This window comes from Poecilia formosa, unplaced genomic scaffold (genome assembly GCF_000485575.1).
Source record: "Poecilia formosa unplaced genomic scaffold, Poecilia_formosa-5.1.2 Scaffold27, whole genome shotgun sequence".
NCBI lineage: Eukaryota > Metazoa > Chordata > Actinopteri > Cyprinodontiformes > Poeciliidae > Poecilia > Poecilia formosa.
The window spans coordinates 2176547-2198080 of NW_006799966.1; the positions used below are offsets into that span (position 1 = coordinate 2176547).

At 37.0% G+C, this 21534-nt stretch overlaps 1 protein-coding gene across 1 annotated transcript; it reads left to right on the top strand.

The window, feature by feature from the left end:
• The first annotated feature begins 1789 nt into the window (after positions 1–1789).
• On the top strand, positions 1790–21270 carry wnt3a (wingless-type MMTV integration site family, member 3A). The gene is made up of 4 exons (XM_007548640.2): positions 1790–1942; positions 9256–9497; positions 17546–17811; positions 17896–21270. Exons 1-4 carry the CDS (start codon positions 1821–1823, stop codon positions 18373–18375), a joined length of 1110 nt encoding a protein of 369 aa, XP_007548702.1. The 5' UTR covers positions 1790–1820; the 3' UTR covers positions 18376–21270.
• The last annotated feature ends 264 nt before the right edge of the window (positions 21271–21534 follow it).

The following is a 21534-nucleotide window of genomic DNA, read 5'->3' on the forward strand; positions in this document are numbered from 1 at the left end:
TTTTTTTTATGAAAACTTCTGTTAAATTAGAGAGTAGTTGAATAGTCCAAATAAGACTTGGTGGAACAAAGATAGAATCAACAATTAAAGGAAATGAGTTGTTATATATAATTTTTTCAGTGCTTCAAATAGAATAAACTTGACCAGTTTGCTGACTGTGACAAACATACCGTGAGGGAATCAAAGATGCATGAACTGTAAATCTTAAAAAAAAAAAAAAAAAAAAAAATGTACTTACAGTCCATATAAATTTTACAGCGCAGGAAACTTGGTTTGCTGCTCAGCTGAGAAGTAAAAAAAAACAAGCAGTGAAAATTAAACAAATTACGAAATAATAAAAAAAAACGGGTCAATGACAGATAACCACTTATCCGTGCTATATGGCAAAAATCAATCAATCAATCAATCAATAAAACTCCGGATGACTAAGCCCAACTGTGACAATATGACTGCCCGCATTGTGCAAAGATTGAGCCTTTAACTCTAGATGCGGATCAAATAAAGTGTAACGAGTGTAACAAACAGATATATCTGTTAATTAAATATATTTAATCAGTCCTGATATTTCATATTTTTCCAGAGTATTATTTATTTATTTATTTATTTATTTATTTATTTATTTATTTATTTATTTGGTAAAACAAAAACATATATTTCGCTGAAATTCCAAAACAATACTGGTTCAAACCTTAATTATCCAGAATCTATCAGTTCTGAGAGTTTCCCCAACATAAACTTTTAAAAGAATGTTTCGTTTTTCAGTTAACATATTTCAGATAAACTGTTAAAACTATCATCAATATATGGGCACATTAGAATTACCATTATGTCTTTGCTCAAATAAAAAGTTACGCATTAAAAATACATGAGCATTAGTAAAAAATATATTTTCTTCGATCTATTAAATCTGTACATGCCCTTCTGTGGCGTCATAGGACATTAATTTTAATACGAAGAAAACACCAGCACCTACAAAGAAGAGACCGGTCCGCCTATCATTAAATCAGTCATCAGTCTATAAACGCACGTCTGCACCGATTTAAATTCAACAACTTTTCCGAACATTTCTGTTAATTAAACTGAAAAAAAGGTAATTAAAAAGGGAATAATAGTGTGTGACTTTAAGCTTTGTCCCGTTTCACATATCAATCATAAAGATGTCAATGCCTCTTGAATAAATGAGAAAGAGGCATTGGGGAAAATCTTGAAAAAGTTCTCAACTTCTCATTTTACATTCATGACAAACAGGCACAATTAGAGGACTGGGGCTCCCTAATAATGACTCCCGAGCAATTCACACATATTTATTTCTGCATTTTAGAAGCTTCAAGCCAGGGAGTGAAATCCGGACAGGTTGTTATAGCTACGCAATCCACAGGGGTTCCGATGTCTATTTAAAATCCAGAGGACCCTCCCTCTCTCCTTTAAACAACATTATATATCACACACACACTGCATGCTAATGCCAGCAATTCTCAGTGAGCACTAAAACACATCTTAAAATTAGCTCATTCCGGCTGACAAGGCAACAGAAGGAACATATCATCAGAATTCCCCCTTTGGCAATACCTGCTGATTGGGTCCTTAACAAAAAAGCAAGCGGCTTTTAACTTTTAATATTTGGCTCCTCAGTTCTGCCACCAGCACTCGCGATAGATTGAAAGACTTTTTTTTTTTTTTAATCTCCCTGCGGTTGTTTCAAGATTGAAATAAAAATCCACCAGCTAGTAGTTATTTTCTTTTTTTTTTTTTTCTTTTTTATGTTTTATTTTTATTTTTTATTTTTTTGCTTCACTCTTCAGTTCAGTTCTGGTGCGCGGATGAGCGCGCATGTTGGCGTTCTGCTGGAGAGGTTTTGCGAAACTTTAAGGATGATATACCTTGGATGTTTCCTGCTGCTGTGTGGGCTTACGCATGTCATAGCAAGCTATCCCATCTGGTGGTAAGCTTTATCTTCACTTTTTTTTTTCTTTTTTGTTTTTTTACACCTTAAACAAACGGCGACGTGATTTTTTTTTGTTCTTGTTGTTGAAATGCTGAGAAGCGTCTGATGGTCCTCGATCCATGTGCGACACTTTGAGCGGTTGTAGTTTCAGTTTGTTTTCTGACAGCAGCCGGACTCTTACGCACAGTAATGATCCGTCAGCTTCACCTTAAGCAGATTTAAATTGTCCGCAATGAATGCTCTTGTTGACTTTGTTGTTCATAATTATTCATTAATTCTATTTATTTTATTATTATTATTATTTATTTGTTTATTTATTTATTTTATCTAACTCATCATGGAAATGTGTTGAAACTAACCAGGTGTGTGTCCAGAAAGTTTGAAAACTGGGGCAGGCAGATGGTGGTTCATTGGCACACCAAAACAAAAAACCCAGAACAGCGTTTTGGGAGTTTGATTATCCTGTCACTAAAGAAGTGGTGCAGAGCATGTAGTGAGTGAGCAACAACTAGCAAATACATTTAATTAATATAATTAATTAATTAATTAATTAACAAATACATGTTACAACTCATAGACTTGTCCTCTTGTGTCCTGAAGATATACTCCTATAAAAAATATAATAAATTAAAAAATTGCAAATGAAAAACTGTCCTGACAAATAGGTTTCAGTGTATGGGGCCTACAAAATATAGCACTGGCCTTTGCCCACTTTACCATTGGAGCGACTAAAATAAACACGAGTTGACAAAAATGTACATTTCTATTGGCATTTCCAATCAATTGTAATTCTGAAAACATTGGCCTGTATTTGTGTGAGAATTAGATCGTGAGAGAAAGACATGGGTTTATGTTTATCCAGTTTTTATTTTGGGGGGTGGGGGTGAGGAGGAGGTCATTAATGTGTTACTGGCAGACATTGAATCCCCTGCTTAAATCTGGGTCTCTATTCAAACGTACATGAACATGGGTTGTTCCCTACAAAACATGTAATTAACCACTATTTAATCAGGATAAAGTCTATGCTTCTAAAAAACAAACTTACACACAGAGCTGTGTGTATCAGGTGGCTTCACATAAGGTTTAAGACAGACGAAGAGAGTTTTTAAGTCCATCTTTTGGTATTTTTCTTGTTGTCTTTGTTCCCTTTTTTTAAGGGAATAAACTGTAAAACCAATTCTTATCGCCTCATTTGCACAGTTGCAGTGCTTCGTTAGATATAATGTGAAACAAATGGATGACTTTGAGGAAAATTTGTCAACAGTAAAACAAGACTCACCGATCAATCAATCAATCAGTCAATCAGTCAATCAAATCTCTCTTAATAGTCTCTGTTTGGTGATGGGCATGTCAAATACTGAAAACATTGTTTTACCCTATTTGTTTAATGCATCAAACTCAATCATTTCCACTAAATTAGGTTTATAAGCATGTTAACCAACATCATGTTAGAATAGAATAGAATAGAATAGAATAGAATAGAATAGAATAGAATAGAATAGAATGTTTCATTGAGATTCATACAAGACATTGCTGTAAAGACACTCTTTCTTAAAAAAGAACATTCTTATGTAGTAAATACAAAGACAGTTTGTAATCATGTAAAAATAACCATATTTCACATAAATAATAGTAAAATATACAAATATTTGGCTCTACATAAATAAAACAGCGTTAATGCTTCTTAGTCCATTTCGAGGATGTTGTCTGTATGTTTATGATGCTGATATCATTGGGAGGTCACTTACTTGTCATGTGATCCAGTTTCACTGTGTAATCTGTAATGTCTCACAGTCAAGGTAATTTTTCAGGATATAATGACTTACTCATGCAGTTTAAAGTTAAAATAAGTGATTCAGTAGTCTGACATATGACAGACTGAATATTTGACCTGCATTTGAGTTACTACAGCTGAATTTATAAAGCAGGATTGAAACTTCAAAGATGCATTGGTTTAGACTAAATAAGATTTTTTGCTGCAAACAATTTTAGGCATTTATTATTTTGTTATATATTTTTTAATTATTCACTTTAAATTACTGTTTAGCTTTCTGTTCTGTCTCACCACACTGGTTAAAGAGTGGCATGTGCTATAAAATCAAGAAAATAAAACCAAAACCTCTGTGAGTTTTGGACTAAATCAGAATAAAAAAAACAAAAACAATTTGTGATTTGAAGCATTTATTTGCAAAAACTTGAAAAGGATGTTGGGGAAAGGTTTATTCTTTCTCGTATTTCTGGCAAGTGTAGGTGTTTCAGGAGTAAAGGCTTGTCCAGGGCTCCATTTGTGCAAGAACTATTACTCCAACTGATAATGATGTATAATTAGGTGATTAGGATCTTGGATAAGAAGGTCATCAGGTTCCATCATGCTCAGGAAAAAAAAAAAAAACCTTAATACAATAACCTTTGAAAATTTCACATAATACTTGAATCCTAGACATATTTTTGAATGCTCACATGGCACTTTTAAGGTAACTAAAAAATAATAATCCTTCTCTCAACGTGTGGATATGCTGACAGGTCATGTAAAATAGCAAAGCATTTCATTGAAAAAGAACAATTGCATTATCCTGTATCCTGTGCAAATTCTGTAGTTAATGTGATGGTTTTGTGCCTTTATTTTTGACTTATTTTGTTTCACATAGTTGGGTCTTAGTGTATTTGCATTTTTAGCCCTGTAAAATATTATTTATGTATTATGCAGGTATCAATCTATCTAGATTTGTGCCATTGACTGGTATGAAGATAAGGTGAGGATTTAAAAAGTTTCAAAGCAACAAAAACAAAAACTGCTGCATAATGTTTCTACTGTTTAGTTTCTGCTGTTTCTGCTGGCATTTCTCTTGAAATGCTAGAGAAAGGGCTGGAGTAATCACTGTTAGAATCAGTGGTGGGGTTGTTGCTTGCCCTCTCCCACCTGTTGCTGAGCACTGCTGATCAGCTGAATTAGAAAAGCCTAATTCACCTGAGAAAAACACAGAGAGTCATACTGTGGAAATTGAGAAACTGTTGCCAGTCACTATCATTAAGGTGACCCAGTTCAAAAACTATCAGCATGTTCTAAGTGAAAGCCGTTGATATTATATACTTTTGTCATGAATCTCTGTGAAACTATGAAATTTTAATCAAACTCAGTGTGGAAAATATTCTTCCTAGGGACAGGTTTGCCATTTAGCTTAAACTGTGCACCATATCCTAAACACCCCACATCGGCATAACATTTTCCACTCTATAACATCGGCATAACATTTTCCACTTTGACATTGGCTCTCAAAGTCTCATCAGACTTTGAGAGCTAATGTCACGTCTGGTAAAATACGTCCATCAATCATAGCAGGTTTTGTACAGTAGAACAAAAATAACAAAAGATGTCCAGGTTCCAATAAATCATTTAATATTTGGCAATGCTTTAAAACTGGGTGGACCCCTAATCTACTTCCATTAATGGGTCCCCTGGTGTTAAGGCTGATGAGAAACTAATTACACACTCAGCTGGAAGGAAATCCTGATATAACACTGAGCCCACTGAGTGGATAGATGGGGGGAAAAAAGGAGGAATGCTCTAATCATTCCTATCTTCCAGCATATTTGATTTTGATCAAATTTGTCATCTAATTATTTGTAATCATTTCTTTAAGTCATTTTTTCCATTCCCTACTTTGAAAGAAAAAAAAAACACCTTGGAAGGCAGGTTTCCGCTCTGTTACAGTTGAAATTGTGCTGTAAGTGGAAAAATCTGTGTGTAAATTTGGAGTTTGGAGAAAGCAACTGCAAAAGCAACACCGAGCCAAGAAAACACATGATCTGATTGGCTGAGTTGCTCCCACCAAAATAAACAAAACTCTGACTTACTGACAAAAGAGCACATGCAGTAATTCTCTAAAACGTTTTCTTTTTTATCTTTTTTTTTCTACGTTAGCCTCAGCTGAAATAACTAAGTTCCTTTTGACTCACATTTTCTCTCCGTTTGCAAACAAACATGCAAGAAATGTGAAAGCCATGTCTCTTCAATTTAGGGTTAAAGGGAGATTTATTGCTGGCAGACGCTGCAGAATTTTCAAGTGGCCTTCAGACACAGCCTCAATGCCCGTAGTAGTATGTGGCGTTGCAGATCTGCACTAAGGCGGGTTCATGTCTGCCTATTCCCGACCTGCCATGACATAGCCTGGCTGCACCCGCCGCCCTCCCACCATCCTTCTCTAGTCCACCCCACCTTAGAAGATAAATACCTGGAGGTGAAAGCTTGCCACACATTCCTTCTCCCAAACATATTCTCTTGATGTCAAAGTCGACTCCAAGGCCCCAGGGCCCACGAGTAAAGTGGTAATTCTGAGGCACCTTGCTTGGGCTTGCTGAAATATGCATTAAACATGCGCTGGTTACACTTAGATTAGAGGGGAAAATCTATTCAGAGCGCAAAAAAATACATCCCTTATATATGTTTTTCTTTAAGCTAAACAGTTTTCCGTACATTAGCCATGGCTTTTTTTTTTTTCACTCAATACACTGAAAGTCCTGCTTTCTGCACAACAGCAGCTTCCAACAAGATAAATTGACTTTTTTTTCCCCTGAGGAATTAAAGAGGTTAAAGTAAAGACCACACAATAAATACCAAAAATCCACACAACACACAGAAGAGCAGCAGTTAGCCTTAAGTGGTTGTTGGAGATGGTCTCCAACAACACTGCTCTTTATGCAACAGTTTCTGCAAAAAGAAAAGAAAAAAAAATCATAAATCATCTCTACTGGAACATGCCCTGCCTCCTCTCGTAAGCCGTTTCCTAACACAGGAAGGGATGGCACCAACTCACTCTGCTCCACTGAGACAGAAACACATCACATTGAGTCACGGTGAGTTTGTGTGTAATTGTTTAAGATCCGGCAGAGGCTCATGCACAATGGCCTCTTAAAACACAGATCGAAGGGTTATTAGTTCCTTAAATCAAAGTCGATCACATGTTGCATTAAAACAGCGTCTGAGGTGCTGGCAAGTTTGTGCACAGTGATTAAAAAATGATTAGTTTTCTGCAATTCTTGTGAGAGGGAACCCAAGTAGGTGGTTTCTGCAGGTCTCTGCTGGAAACTATCAGCTGCAGGGTAGACAGATTCACAAAGGCAAAAAAGAGTTCACACAGCAGGAGCGTCTTGTTTACTGATGCTTGCAGCAGACAAAGGTGATTTTGTCTAGAATAAATATCAACTTGCCATTGCTCACTGACTTACTGTGTGTCTCAAAGATTACTACATAGACATGTTCCTTCTGCAGAAAGAAGGAAATGTTCTTTTTCAAGAAAGAACATTTGTAAAAGGCCTGTTTGCACAGGCTTCCTGACATGGTTTTTGGAACCAATGAGATGCTTGGATTTACCTGATTTTTATATGAGCTGTATTTTTATTCTTTATCCGTTATTATTTACAATTTCTCAAAAATAGAAAGGCAACTTTAAAATGTTTTGTGAAGTTGAACTGGGATTAGTCACAGACTTCTTGGAAGAAAATCTGCTCAGTATTTGTAGTTCGAAGAAAAATAACTCTGCCTGCAGGCCTGTGTCAGGAACCCGGTAATCTTGTGATCAGTTATTAATCCCTGAACAACACTGAGCAGGTTAGCAGAAAATGAGCAGCTAAGTACACCTTCCCCTGCTTTGGGGATGCATTCGTGGAAGAGATGCAAATCCATGTCACTGAGAAGACAGAGATCTTACTTGGCCTGCCCGGGTAAGGTCTTACCGAGGTCACCAAGAGCAATGGCCCTTGTGAAAGACAGTGAAAACCTGCCCTATTTAGAAAACAAATATGCAACCTGAAAAAGTAAGAAACAAAAGTGAAAATATGAAGGCAAACACTTCAAATGAGATTTAGTTTGCAGTGATTCAAGCTACAACTCTATTCACATTTCATAAAAGACTCAATCAAGTCAATTTAATCAGATTATAAAAAAAATACAGAAATCAGGTATTTAAAGGGTTTTCAACAAATAATCCCAATGATGTCGACCTTTCATTCACTGGACATTCAATGACATTCAGCTTGGTCCAAAGTTATTCATACCCCGGGTGCTAAAACAGTTTCCATTGAACCATCAATTTTCTTTCTGATAGAAAATGAGACAGGAATCTCTCAAAAGACAACAATGCAATAGGACAGACCACCAGTTTTGTTAAAAATAACTGCTATTTAGAATAGATTGTTAGTTTGTATTTAGTTTTAAAAAAAAACAGTGCTACAGTTTTCAAACCCTTTTCATTGCTGACCAGCCTACTGCTTGTCCCCACAGGTAGTTGGAGGATTTAGCTGATGATGACCTCCAAGCCGTTGAGTGCCATCACCCTAATCTTTAGCTCCCTCTACAGATCCTACACTAGATCCATGTCAGGATTCTCATTGGGGCTCTTCAATATAATTCCAAATGAAAAGATTAATTCAAGCCTAAGTCTGCAAGGGGTATGCATAATTTTGAGGTCAGATGTATTTTTTTGATGGTTGTTTAAGGTTGGCCGTCAGTAGTCTTTCCATGGCTTCAGGGCTCATCATTGTGTATTAAAAAATGAATAAGAAGAATAAGCGTGTTCTCCAGCAATATTAAAATGTGTAGCAAGGCTAATAAGTTAATGTCTGTAAAAAAAAATACTGTTCAAGGTAACCGTTATACAGTGGTACACCTTACTTCTCAGTGCTTTAAATGCTGAGTGAGTAATAGAAATAAATAGACACTAATAATAAAGATTGAGAGAATTATAAAGGTGTAAAGGCACAGAGATGTAATCAGTGAGCCAAGTTTACACTTGTTTCTTTAAGCATCTTCCTCAAAGAGAAAAACTACGAGTGTGTTTGTGTGTGTGTGTGTGGGGGGGGTTCTGCGTCACTCTTAATACAGTCTCTGAAGTTTCATTGTAGGGTTTACACTCTTATTACCCTAAGCTGACAGCCTGTTAAGTGTGCGGACAGCTAATAACAAGGTGTAGTTTTTCCAAGTTGTCAGCTTAAGGTCTATGAAGACCTCTGGATGCGTCGCAGACTTTCATCTTAAACAGAAACAATGCGGTGGCAGGGCTACAATTTCAATACACATGAAGGGCAGGTGTCTTTGGAAAGGGTGGTTGAAGGGATAAAGGATAGAAACCTAATGGTAGCACTTGATATGACAAATAAACACACACAATCAGATAAACTCAGACATAAGATTACACTGTACAAAGAGGAAAATTACCTCCCACTTCAGTAGTGAGACATCGATTCAGACAAATAGGATACGAGGATATAATTATGAAAACGCGCTGACACTGTGACTTCCTCTCTGCCTGTAGGTCACTAGCAGTGGGCCACCAGTATTCATCAATAGGTACCCAACCTATTCTTTGTGCCAGCATACCAGGTCTGGTGCCCAAGCAGCTGCGCTTCTGCAGAAACTACGTTGAGATCATGCCCAGTGTGGCCGAGGGGGTAAAGATTGGCATCCAAGAGTGCCAGCACCAGTTCAGAGGCCGGCGCTGGAACTGCACAACAGTCAATGACAACTTGGCCATCTTTGGGCCAGTTTTGGACAAAGGTAAACTGTACAGCATGCGTATGTGAATTCAGATCCATGGGCTTACGTTCATTGAAGTTTCATGGTCTCATACATAACTCAGATGTGTACTTTTAGGCTTATGGTTGGTAATGTTGGGTTAAGGTTGTAACTAATTTGTGGTCTAGAGGCACACAGTTTACAAAAATTAAAAGAAAAACCACCTGCAACTATCAACATCGTGATTTGTAGTATTACGACATGCTTCTTCAAAAGGTAGACTCTGAATCTTTCAGAAATTTTCTTTAAAGTATAGTTATGTAGACAGAAAGATAGATATAATAACCTTCAGAGGAAGATTTTTTTGCATCTTTGCCCAACTTTCACGAGCACAATGGCACACATAAATATAAGAAAGCCAGAAAAAGATAATTTGTCATTATTTTACCCTCAACATAAATAGGTTTCCATTGTCAGTTAATAAAGACGAAAATTTAAATAATAATAAATAATAAAAATTCAAAGTATCAAGGATTTTTTTTTCTCATGTATAATTATGAGTGAGCTCGTACATGTGGAGTATTCCAAAACATTAATGATGTTCAACTTCAATGGCTTCAGTTTGTGTTTCAGTATGTTGCTGCCTTTGCAAAGTTGATATAAAAGTCTTTAGTTCTCCAAACTACTTTAAAAAAAGGAAAAGAAAAGTGACTTATGGTCTTTCTGAGCTGATTAACTCTTTCATTAACTGTTCTGTTTTCTCTTTGTCTTATATTTGCAGTAGAAAAGCTGCATTCCCTGCGTGCATCATTCATTATGTTGATTCAAATCCTTGTTTAAATAGTCTTGAGACAGAACAAGCTCTGAGGGGCCTATATGCATGAAATGATGTACACAATTAGCCCAAGGCAAGTTAGTTCTGTCTTGTCTGAGTTTTCCTTGGGAGGGGATCTCCTGCAATTGCCACATTTTCCTTAAAAGACACCTAGGACGTGAGATTCTGAACCAAGCTGAATAATGCAGTTTTTTCTAAAATACATTTTCACTTCAGAATATGATGACTTGCATATAACTGTCTATTCAGGAAATGAGGCCACACGCTTTAAGGCATTCAGACAAACAAAAACAGCAAAGAATAAGTGAAAAAGGTCAAGAAAACATGATGTATTATTAAATACACATGTAAAAAGAAACTTTAAATGATATATTTCTTCCATTGGCCTAATTTCGCCCTGAAAACATGGCAATTTTCTGTAGTTTTCTTTATTCTTTTTTTTTTTTTTTTTTTTTTTTTTTTCACAATAAGCTTTACAGGGCATTGCAAAACTAATCATGCCCCTTGAACTTGAACTTACACGCACAAACCCCAATGATTTTAAGTGATACACCAACAAGGGAGTGGAAGGAAAATAATTCACAGCTTTCAAAATATTGAAAAAAATTAAAATAAAATCTGGGCCTAAAAAGGCTCAACAAACTGATAAAGAAGCCTGGTTTTGTTATTAAATTTCATTTGATGAAATATTTTTGAATTTAATTTGAAAACAGTGTCATGAAATTTTGCAGAACTGCCATTCACTGAAATTAAATCTGAAAGACTTTTGGTGTATATCTCTATCATTTTTGCAAGTCTGCAGCCTAAAATCTCCCCCACTTTTCTTTACAAAATAGCTGACACAGATTTTCAATAAATTTGGACCAATTCTAAGTTTTTTTTCGGCTCGTGGACCTTTCCCACAGTCTCAAATATTTTGCAGGTACTCAACTCCATAAATAGTTTCATCAACTCTGACCAGTTTTTCTGCAACTCCTGAAAAAGAACAATCCCATAGCATGACAGTGCCACCACCATGTATCACTCTGGCTGTAGTCTGTAGTCTTAGATAACTTTTAGTGTCATTTAAGCAAAGCACCTTTTTTGGCGAGCTTGCTGTTCTTCCTACATTGCTTGTGGCAATTTTCAAAAATTAAACTTCACAAAGGATCAACTTTAGTGTCTTTGAGCATAGTTTCAGACATAAATTTTATGGCTCAGTTTTTATCCCCATCTCAGAGCTGAACGTTGAAAACAAGTGGTAGTTTTCCATTTAGCAAATTCACACATACAAGAGAAGATGCGAAAACATTTGATAATCATTTCTGACAGCATGTACTTATGTTTGACTTATACTTGGACAATCAGCAATGCAAGATACTTGCTGACATGGAATAATAATTATGGCTTACCAAAATGAAATAAATTCCTGAACAACTTTTTTTTTTCCATCTATGCCTAAGGGGATATAACTTGGTTGTATGTTATTGCACAAAGCTTGGTTTCCAGTAAGCAACTATTTCCTGCTTTCTTACAGGTAACCTACACCTCATCTGTTAATTGATGCTTTGCCTGATGTTGTTACAAATGCTGCTCGACATGTTGTTTTCAAGAAACATTTCCAAATTTCATAATTCAAATTTGCTTTGTAGCTTCATAGCTGCACTGGAGGAGTTCATGTTCTTTCGCTTCTTGTGCTTTCTAAAATATGATTTAAAAAATGAGACCGGATGTTGTGCAATGTGGATGTCCACATTGCACAACATCTAAAGATCTAAACTTGGCAGCTAGTTTGCTGAAGACTGATGCAAATGTGGCCGCTTGGAGGTCACTTAGGGCAATTGCTTTTAATAAACTCTTGAGTCAGTTGATAGAAGAGGCTTGAGCTCAAGTAGGTGGCTAACGATAGGGGTTCTCAATCCCAGCCCCATTGTGGTGCAAAATGCCACCACGTCGTTCCCATTGCCCTCCCCTCCCAACTCTAAATTGCAGGGGTACTGACTGGAAAGAGAAGGCCGCTACTGGGCTTTAGTAAATCATTTTGATTGGATTAAGGTCACCCAGGCCCGTAATAATGTGAGAGGTCAAAGTGGCTGGATTAAGTGCCTTTGTCTGAAGATGAGGAGAGTGGCTCAGGGGCTCACAGGCCTTTGATAGGTTTTAGTCAGAGTGGGCTTCCATTTCATTGGATTTGATTGATGCTGGTGGTTGTCTGTGGAGTGAAGCCATTGTCCCCACTGGTGTCTGTTTGTCTGCAATTCAGACTGTTGTCTTTCAGTTTCCTCTTGGCCTTTTTTTTTTTTTTTTTGTGAGGAAGAGTATGCACCTTATTTACTTCAAAAACTTAGTTACATCCCATGACTGGTAGTGTTGATCTCATTGACATGATGAGCATTTGAGTTAGTTTAACATCTCTATGAAGGAAGTTAGTATTTAAAGGAAGATTGTTTTTGAAGTTAGAGCAAAAAAAAAAATAAAATGGAAAAACAATTACTTAAAACTTAAAGCAACAAGATCCTACCCAGTGTGAGCACTACTTTCTGTTACCACACACACTCACATGAATGAAAAGGAAAGCAACTCCTGCCTTTAAATAAGACACATTCTTGTTAGAACTCTCTCTCAGACGTGGCCTAAACCTCAAAGATTTTATCCATAGCCACACCTCACATCACAAGGCCTGCCTCCAGGCTATGTCTGCGTCAGCACTCATTAATTTACATTAACCAAAGTGTCAAAACATGCACTGCTGGAATCTGCCTGTGATGAAAGGTAATAGAAAGCTGTGCAGGTGTTCTCGGTTTTTGCAACCAATCCCAGAGCTGTTGTGACCTTTCTTGCTATCTGAACAACACCTCCCTGCTGTATGGGCATATGCACACTTCTGTTTGTGAGTCATATGATGGAATTAGGGAGTGCAACTGTGCCTCAAAATGTAGATGGCAACTATATCGCAGGTGTTGAGACCTATGCAAACAGAAACTGCATTTTACAAAAGTATTTAAGCCCATTAAGCTTCTTCACATAATGTCACCATACAACCAGAAACTTAGTTGTGTTTTGTTGTGATTTTATTTGAAAAGACACAAACTGCAACATAAATGCGAAGTGAAAGGAAATGCTTTCTAAATCCATCTGTTGCCAGAATTACGAATACAAAGTCGTCAGGGTACAACAACGATAGTCACAGGGCTCTAGAGACTAGAGTCGATAGCGCTGTCGGCTAGCCTTCTTGCGAAAAAAGTCAAGCTCAGTCAAATTGGATAGAACAGCAAATATTGCCACAGATTTTCCATACGATTTAGATGTGGAATTTGCGCTAGAAGATTCTAACTATACACAATAAGTTATAGTATATCCCCTTGTACCTACTGTTGTATCCTAACCTCTAACAGATTTATTCCTTGACTGGTTTGCTTTCGCTCCATCCATTTTCTCCTTCAACTCCTCCAGCTTCCCTCCCCCTGCTACAAAAAGTGTTCCCCCAGCATCATGCTGCCACCATCATTTTGGAAGTGCTATATTTTTTTTTTTCTTTTAGCCATAAATAATCTTTTGCATGTTAGCTAAAATGTTACATTTTGGTCTCAAGTGAAGAGATAACCTTCTTATCTGTTTGCTGTGTTGGCATGCACAAACTTTATCTCTGCAGTTCCTGCAGAATTACCATGGGAGGTCTTGGCTTCTTCACAGTGTTGAAGACTACAGCTTCTGCATATGGCGTGCACATTCTACCATCTGTGCAGACCATACTTTTTCATTTTCAGATGAGCCTCAAAGCTTTGACCTTCTCCAGCAACATATCCTTGACCTGTCTGCTGTGTTCTTGGGTCGTCATGATCCTGTTTCCTCTCTTTGTATTTTGTAGCAAACGTCTGATGCCTTCACAGACCACCTGGATTCATGATGATATTGTATCACTCACAATATCACTGTGATATTTAATTGTTTATTAATTTCTGAATGCACTTAATTGCATGGGATCTTATTTATGGGTGTCAGCGTACAGGACGCAAAACTGAAATTGACCCCATCCTTTTCAGATGCATTATTTGTTAGCAGTTTTGCAAATTATGATTCGTGTTTCTTCCACATCAAAATGATGTGGTAGTTTTTGTGGGTCTATCACATTTAATCCCAATATAAATTAAGTTTGTAGAAAAAGTTCAAGGGGTATGCAATTTTTTTTTTTTTTTAGCTTGGCAATATTCAAGCCAGGAAGTATAGGTGAAATCAATAAATCCCTCCTAAATTAACCAGGAGGATGTCAGGAGATACGGGTTATGACCTATGACCTGAGGATGAGAAAGTGTAACTATTTAGGATGAGCTAAAAGGTCTTAGCTTTTCACAGAACGTATGTCTCATCAAGCTGGGGGAGGGAAGTGAGCGCATCAGTATATCATTAACTCTGGGCAAGAAAGAAAGAAGGGGTGTGGTAAATGGAGTTGATGGGGGGACCTTAGCCCCGCTCCCCACTGGGTGCTGCTCAGAGCACAATATCTTCTCAACCATGAGATTAAGCAGGAGAAAAAGTGCTTTTCCCCATTCACACGCCCTTTAGATTGTTTTATTAAACCATGTGAATAGGGATTTCCCTGTCTGCCGACAAGCGGGGTCCAGCCAATGCATAGTTCTCTGTTGCTATGACTTAACTTAGTCCCCACTAATCACTAGCCAGGGCAAATTTCATATAAAATATCTGGGTCCATTGTGGGACTAACACAGCGTGACTGTGACAGCACAATAGGGGATTGAACCCCCCAGCAGGTTGTAGGGACCATTTGGCCTGCCGGTATCTGGCAAAGTTTGGTTGAAAAGCATTGTCCAAGAAAAAGTGTCCTTAAATTGGTCGTAAAAGGGAGAGAAGCTGTTGAACTTATGTAAGAGAGGACATCTCCCGGCGAAGTAAGCGCTACAACAGGAGGTGCATTTGGCTTCGAGACGTACTACAGCACCAGAAAGGTAGCATGATACCAAATATGACAACTCGTAAAAATACAGCTTGGAGTAGCATGCTTTTTTTTTTTTTTTTTTGCTTTAATTGAATAAAGCCCTGAAGCAAAAATAGTGTCAGGATTTAATGATCACCTCAGAAGCATTTACCAGCATCACATTTTAAATGTATTATATTTATATTATTGATATTTTTAGAATCAAACTTATTCATGCTTGTTGTATTTATATTATAATTAAGAAGCTCATAAAAGAGACATGTCTGACTCTGGACACATACTATAAACTTCTTTTTAGACTCTATATTTACTGTGAGTTGTTAACATCTACACTGTAAAAAAGTTTAAAAAAAAAATAAATAAAAAATAAAAAAAAATAAACATCTGTAATTTACAATAAAATACAAGCAGCTGTGGTTGCCAGAATTTTATCATGTAAATACGTTGAAATTCTGGCAACCACAACTGCCTGTATTTTACTGTAAATATATGTTTTCACTGTGTATAAATTTTTTCATTTCACTCCAAGTCTATTAAATGCTTAAAAATCCGCATTTCCCCCAGATTTATCCCTGTAAGCCTTTAATAAAATGATTTCCCAACATTTTGGCATTAATGAAGTATTGCAATGTGACTATCAGATGGTGCCTGTTCGTTAATGATTTGAATTTATATTTCTGATTAAAAAAACATGTCATTAGTAACTTGTCTTAGATTTGGTGAAAGACAGCTTTCAATCGGTGATATTATTAAATCACATCCCTCTCCTAAGCTGTCAATATACTCCACCAACTGTAGGAAGCTATCTCTTTAGTGAAAATATTTTAAGCACAAAAATTGTTTGTCAAGTTCAGTTAAGGTTGTTTCACACCAATAAATTTCAAATGTGAAAGATTTAATAAGAAGCACAGTTTTGTTTTTGTTTTTTGTTTTTACTGCCACTGTCATCAAATGTTGGATGCATTGAAATTTCGAGGCTATATGTTTAGTGAGAAACTTGTGACCTTCAAAATTTAAATCTCAGTGTATAGAGACTTATTCATTCTCCCAACTTTAAACTTTGAAAATTCAGTGTGTGAGTAGAGCTCATGGCACTACATGGCATGCTTGAACTTAAGCAGCGCCAATATACAGCATAGAAGCCAAAGTGTCAGAATGGTTATAGTAGTAAAGCTCATTGTTTACTGAGGTTGAACTTGTTATAAAAAGTTTTAGCATGACTTCTCTAGTCACACCTTTTCCGGTTACTTTCTGGAGAAAAGCTTGGTGGTAAAAAAAAAAAAAAACATAAACAACTCTGAGCCTCAGAAAAGTATTGGTTTGATAGCTTATTATAGTGCCCTTCTTACTCTGTTGGATTAAACGATGGGAGCTACCTCTGCACTTAGTTTTTGCTTAATTCATTTTGAAGTGTTTGTCATTAAATTAAAAACGTTTGTTGATGTTTAGTAACCTTGGATGCATTTCATTGAAGTATGAAATGGCTGGTGGAGGATTCAAGAAGACCATTTCTCTTGCATCACTGTTTTAATGCCCCTTAGTCCTCAAACTGGTTGGAACCTGCTGCAAGGGAGGAGCTCCTGCTGCCTTTAACTACGTGCGCCTTCCTTTTTTTTCTTTTCTTCCTTTCGTTTGTTTTCCCTCTCTTTCTTAAAATACGCTTTGGCTCTCTCACACAGTCAAACATGTCGGCATAAACTGTCTTATATGTCGCCTACTGTTCGATATCTAATTTACTTACGCCTTTTGGTTTTCATTCCCTTTTCAAGTTTTACCTCATTTTCATGCACTCTATTAGGCGAATGAATTAGGCACCTGGTCAATAAAGACTCAACTCCATGTTGTACATTATCCCTTCAGTGCAAGGTTGTTTCCTAACCTCTCAAAAGCTTAATTGAGTCTCTTAATTATAGGTCTGTCAGGCCTGTCTTTTCCTCTCATCTCTGTGGAAGATCCTGATCCCTCTGACTCATCAGTTAGCTATGTCAAACACAGACATGGAGGACTTTCCAGCCTTATTTAGAGACAGCACGATTGATGTCTGGGCTGAACAAAGTCACACAGACAGTCATACAGATGACAAACAGATGAATCTGACAACAATAAAGGACTCCTAATATGCAGTTTATTTAATGTTGACATTAGTAGAAACAAAATGAACCCATGTCTGTGGACCAGGGGGTAACCAATACTGTTAATTATAGCTCATTCCTGAACATAATCGCATTAATCAAGAGACCATTTTCAGCTTTTTATTTTGCAGTTTGTGTACAAGAGTTTTTCTGACCCATCCTAAACGCATCCCTGAAATTCTCTTTGTAGCTACTCGAGAGTCTGCTTTTGTCCATGCCATTGCCTCGGCGGGGGTTGCCTTTGCTGTGACCCGGGCTTGCGCTGATGGTTCAGCCACCATCTGCGGCTGCGACACACGTCACAAGGGCCCCCCTGGAGAAGGATGGAAGTGGGGTGGCTGCAGTGAGGATGTGGAATTTGGAAGCATGGTGTCCCGCGAGTTTGCAGACGCGAGGGAGAACCGCCCAGATGCACGCTCGGCAATGAATCGCCACAACAATGAGGCAGGAAGAACGGTCAGTTATTCTTTAGATTCTGCGTTATTGTTCTGCTGTTCCAATGTCAGGTATTGTTAACTTTTTTATAAATAAAACCTACAGTCCCTCAACGACAACATGTTCCTGAAGTGCAAGTGCCACGGTCTCTCAGGAAGCTGCGAAGTCAAGACATGCTGGTGGTCACAGCCGGACTTTCGAGTCATTGGCGACTACATGAAGGACAAGTACGACAGCGCGTCTGAGATGGTGGTGGAGAAACACAAGGAGTCCCGCGGTTGGGTAGAGACGCTGAGACCCAAGTACAACTACTTCAAACCACCCACAGAGCGTGATTTGGTTTACTATGAAAGCTCACCCAATTTCTGCGATCCCAACCCGGAGACAGGCTCCTTTGGCACCCGGGATCGCATCTGCAACCTAACATCCCACGGCATAGATGGCTGTGACCTGCTGTGCTGCGGCAGGGGTCACAACACCAGAACTGAGAAGAGAAAGGAGAAGTGTCACTGTATTTTCCACTGGTGCTGCTACGTCAGCTGTCAAGAGTGTGTGAGAGTCTACGATGTGCACACTTGCAAATAGACTTGTAGAGGTTCTCAAGAATCTGAGAATTTCTTCCACAGGTTTCGACCTGTGAAACACGTGTCGCGTAAACACACACAAATGACTGTGTGTTCTATTCGGGGATGCTACGCAGAGCTAGTCTCTGCCCAAATCAGCTGAAAGTGTTGAACATGTATCCATACTGAGAGCATCCTTCATGAACTACCATGCTTGTATCTATGTTTTAAAGGGTTTTCATGCTGAAGTAGGAACAAAGGACTGCTGACGAATTAACAGACACCATATTGGTGTTTCTCTTTCATGTCAATAATAGCTATTTCTGTTAAGAATTAAACAGCAATGCCATTGTTACCCTCAATGTTTAATCATCTTTTGATTTTGACAAAAAACCAACCAACCAAAAAAAAGAACTTTATGTTACAAAACGCTCAACTGCATGCATTCCCCTCTTTGGGTTTTTATATGTATGTTTACATACATACGGGCGAACTAACATGATCATAGTTTCATAGTGTTATTGATGTTTAGGTAAGAATGCACTTGCACCTCAGTGAATGTAGCTATTTGCTGTAACATGTTTACACATTGTCACAACCTTAAGCTAATGGGTTAATATCTCTTTTAAATGACAAACATTATCTGAGAGTAGCCAGAGTAGCTACATACTGCTGAAACCAGAGCATTTCACCCATTTTATGTAGTTTTATGTAGTTTAGGATGTTTTAAGTAAGGTTTTGTGAAACGGCTAAAGGAGTTCATTTCTTACCTGCAGTACATAACTCTTTTTGGCATCTATATGAAGCCCAAAACCACATTAGATGCTGCAGAAGGCTAAATCTAATGATTTAGCCCCAAAAGGGGCTATGAAAAAAAGCAAACTTCTACCATCTTAAAACAACTCCAATTTTAAAAACGCTGTTGTGGGTCATGAAATGCTGCGGTTTGCACCTTTAAACCAAGAACATCCCATTGCATATCAAGTGAGTACAATTCAGTTTATCAATACTGTACAAGTTCCCCAAATGCAGCAATCTCTGTTATTGAGTAACCATGTGGCAACAGTTCCTTGCATCCGGTTGTCAACCTAGCAGCTACCCTTAATCCTGAGCAAATATTTTGTGACAGTGGAAAATAACAACTTTGTCTTTACAGAACATTCTGAAGCATGTATATTCTGGTCCATAAAGCTATGGCTTTTCAGACTTCAGTTGTTTTAAGATGATATATATATCAATTATTTGTCTTGCCCCCTCTCACTTTAGCCATTAGCTGATAAACATGGTGCAAGAATAATCTACTGCAGGAAAGACATTTATTTTAGCCAAACTCTAACCCAAGATATTCTTTTAAAGATTTCTCAGAAAAAGCTATACTTTCACATATATCCAAGGGGAAGAAATATTTATGGGATGGTCAGAGATCTATAGCTAAGACTGCAAGGTCAGCTGAGAAATATGAAGCTTTCTCTCCCTGGGTTTGACAATATTAGCAAAGTCTTTGATGTGGAAAGACACTGATATTTGTGAAAGGGTTCTGTCCTATTATGTAAAGTTCAGACTTAATTGTTGTTTTAATTTTCAATCAATCAGAATGATACTCTCCTGCCATTTTAGGAAAAAAATAACAATAAAATGTTCATTTACGAGCTATGTAAGTTCTGTTATGCAGTATATTTTACAGTTGTTGGAAAATAATGACCAAAACCTTTGTTTGTAATGATTCTGAGCAATGACTTCCTGTTCCCTACACTAAACAATGAGCAGCATCACTGAAGCTATCAATACTTCCATATTATAAAGCTGCTAAGGTAACATGAGTTCATGTTTGTTTCATGTTTGTTTATTAACTTACATAGAATACATCTTCATCCCTGTGTGATTTGTGTATTCTTTGCATGTACTGATTCTTTCTGTGAAAGAAAACTGCTTATTGTAGTTTGGTAAAAAAAAAAATGTGAATTTTTTTTTTTGTTTGTTTAAAGTAATACAGATTTAACTAAATAGGATAAAATAGAGCTTGTTTTTCTCAGTGTCACACTAAATATTGGATTAACAAGGTGGCGCAGATGGAGGAAAACACAATTATGTGGGACTGAATTCAAATACTCAACAAAGATACATTTAAAGATAAATAAATCAGCAAAATAGAAGACATAAAAGACAGTGCAACACGTTCTGATCATTTTGCCGCTTTATCATTCATACTTTTGCGAATGGATGTTTTTTTGTGCCTTCCTTGCCTACATGTATCAGTTTTGAAAGCTTAAAGTAATTTTCCATAATTTTCTTTTCTGACAGCAGGAGGTCACTTAAACGTTACACTGTTTTTATCAGGTGTCTTTATTTGTAATACTGCATAAATGTTATTTTAATTTGAATTAAATTATAAGTATAGTTTGTTCACTTCTATGATTATGGGCTTCATCATTGTTTTTTAAAAATACATATCTTTTGAGGTAAACAAACTGTTAAATAATGACACATGGATATGAAATGGAAGTAAGAATTGAAAAGGGGGTAAATCAATTGAGAGCCACGCCTTTCACAGTTCTGTTTAAAACAAAAACAGTGTCAACACATTTCAGATAACACAAGAAAATATTTCTTTCATTTTTTCGATTTGCTAAATTTTTGGCTTGCCTGTTTAGTTGTATATTTTTAGTAGTATTGTCTCATTTCATCAAATGTGTTACCTGTTCTAAATACATTTTGCAAGATGTTGTGTTTAATTTTTGTTATTCCTAAAAGTTTATGTTCATTTTTTTGTTTTGCTTTGTTTGAGTTTTATTGCAGTTTACTGTGTTTCACTACTCATGACTTTTATAAAGCAGATTAATAGAGGCTATCTCCTTTGATTTAAGAAGAAATGCAGAATAATATTTATTTATCTGGGATGACCTTTGAATACCGAAATGAAAACCGGGACACACAGCTGGGTTGTTACTGTGCCACTGAATTTAGTCTCTCTGCTGTGGTGAAAGGTGTAAAATCTCTAAGAAATTATTTTTAACAAAACATGTTTACAGTGTAATACTACTGTTTGTCTCAGGCTTTTGTTCAGCCTGTGATCGAACTGAAAATATTAATAAACTGTTATAATAGGTTTTACTTTTGAATCATTCTTAATCGATTACAGAGCGGCCGCCATCAGTGTATGTTCTGAAACTGATCATGACAT